The sequence below is a fragment of the Volvox carteri genome (genome assembly GCF_000143455.1).
Source record: "Volvox carteri f. nagariensis unplaced genomic scaffold VOLCAscaffold_30, whole genome shotgun sequence".
In the NCBI taxonomy this organism is placed as follows: domain Eukaryota; kingdom Viridiplantae; phylum Chlorophyta; class Chlorophyceae; order Chlamydomonadales; family Volvocaceae; genus Volvox; species Volvox carteri.
In genome coordinates this window covers 1096102-1096418 of record NW_003307573.1, presented here as the reverse complement: position 1 = coordinate 1096418, position 317 = coordinate 1096102, and the positions used below count along the sequence as shown (strand labels likewise).

Below are 317 nucleotides of genomic sequence, written 5' to 3'. Positions count from 1 at the left end.
GGGAGGGGGAGGGGGCCGCTGCACCGCCCCCGCCTCCGCCTCCGCCACCCCGGCCTGGCGAGGTGTTGGGTCGGGCTCTGCGAGCCGCCGCGGAGGCCCTGATGGTTGTGGCTCCGGAGCTTGATGAAATGGACTCCAGGGTGGGTGGTTAAAAGTGGTTGAGTTGGTTGGTTACGGGTAGGTCGGTTAGGCCCGTGTCAATTAGTCGAGGCCGATTGTGTTGGGGGCTGGAATTACTCGGAAGCGGAAAGCGGGGTTGGGGGGCTGGGGATCCCAACGGATAACGAGGAGGAGGAGGGTGTACGGCAGCTATGTTT

The 317-nt window shown here is 64.4% G+C and overlaps 1 protein-coding gene across 1 annotated transcript in view; it reads left to right on the top strand.

Moving 5' to 3' along the window:
- VOLCADRAFT_62675 (uncharacterized protein) overlaps window positions 1-317 on the top strand; it is a gene marked incomplete at both ends in the record, with an annotated part of 9465 nt that overhangs the window by 5322 nt on the left and 3826 nt on the right. The window contains one exon of the mRNA XM_002952552.1: window positions 6-140. Coding sequence (XP_002952598.1) covers window positions 6-140 — 135 coding nt within the window. The remainder of the gene's footprint in view (window positions 1-5; window positions 141-317) is intronic.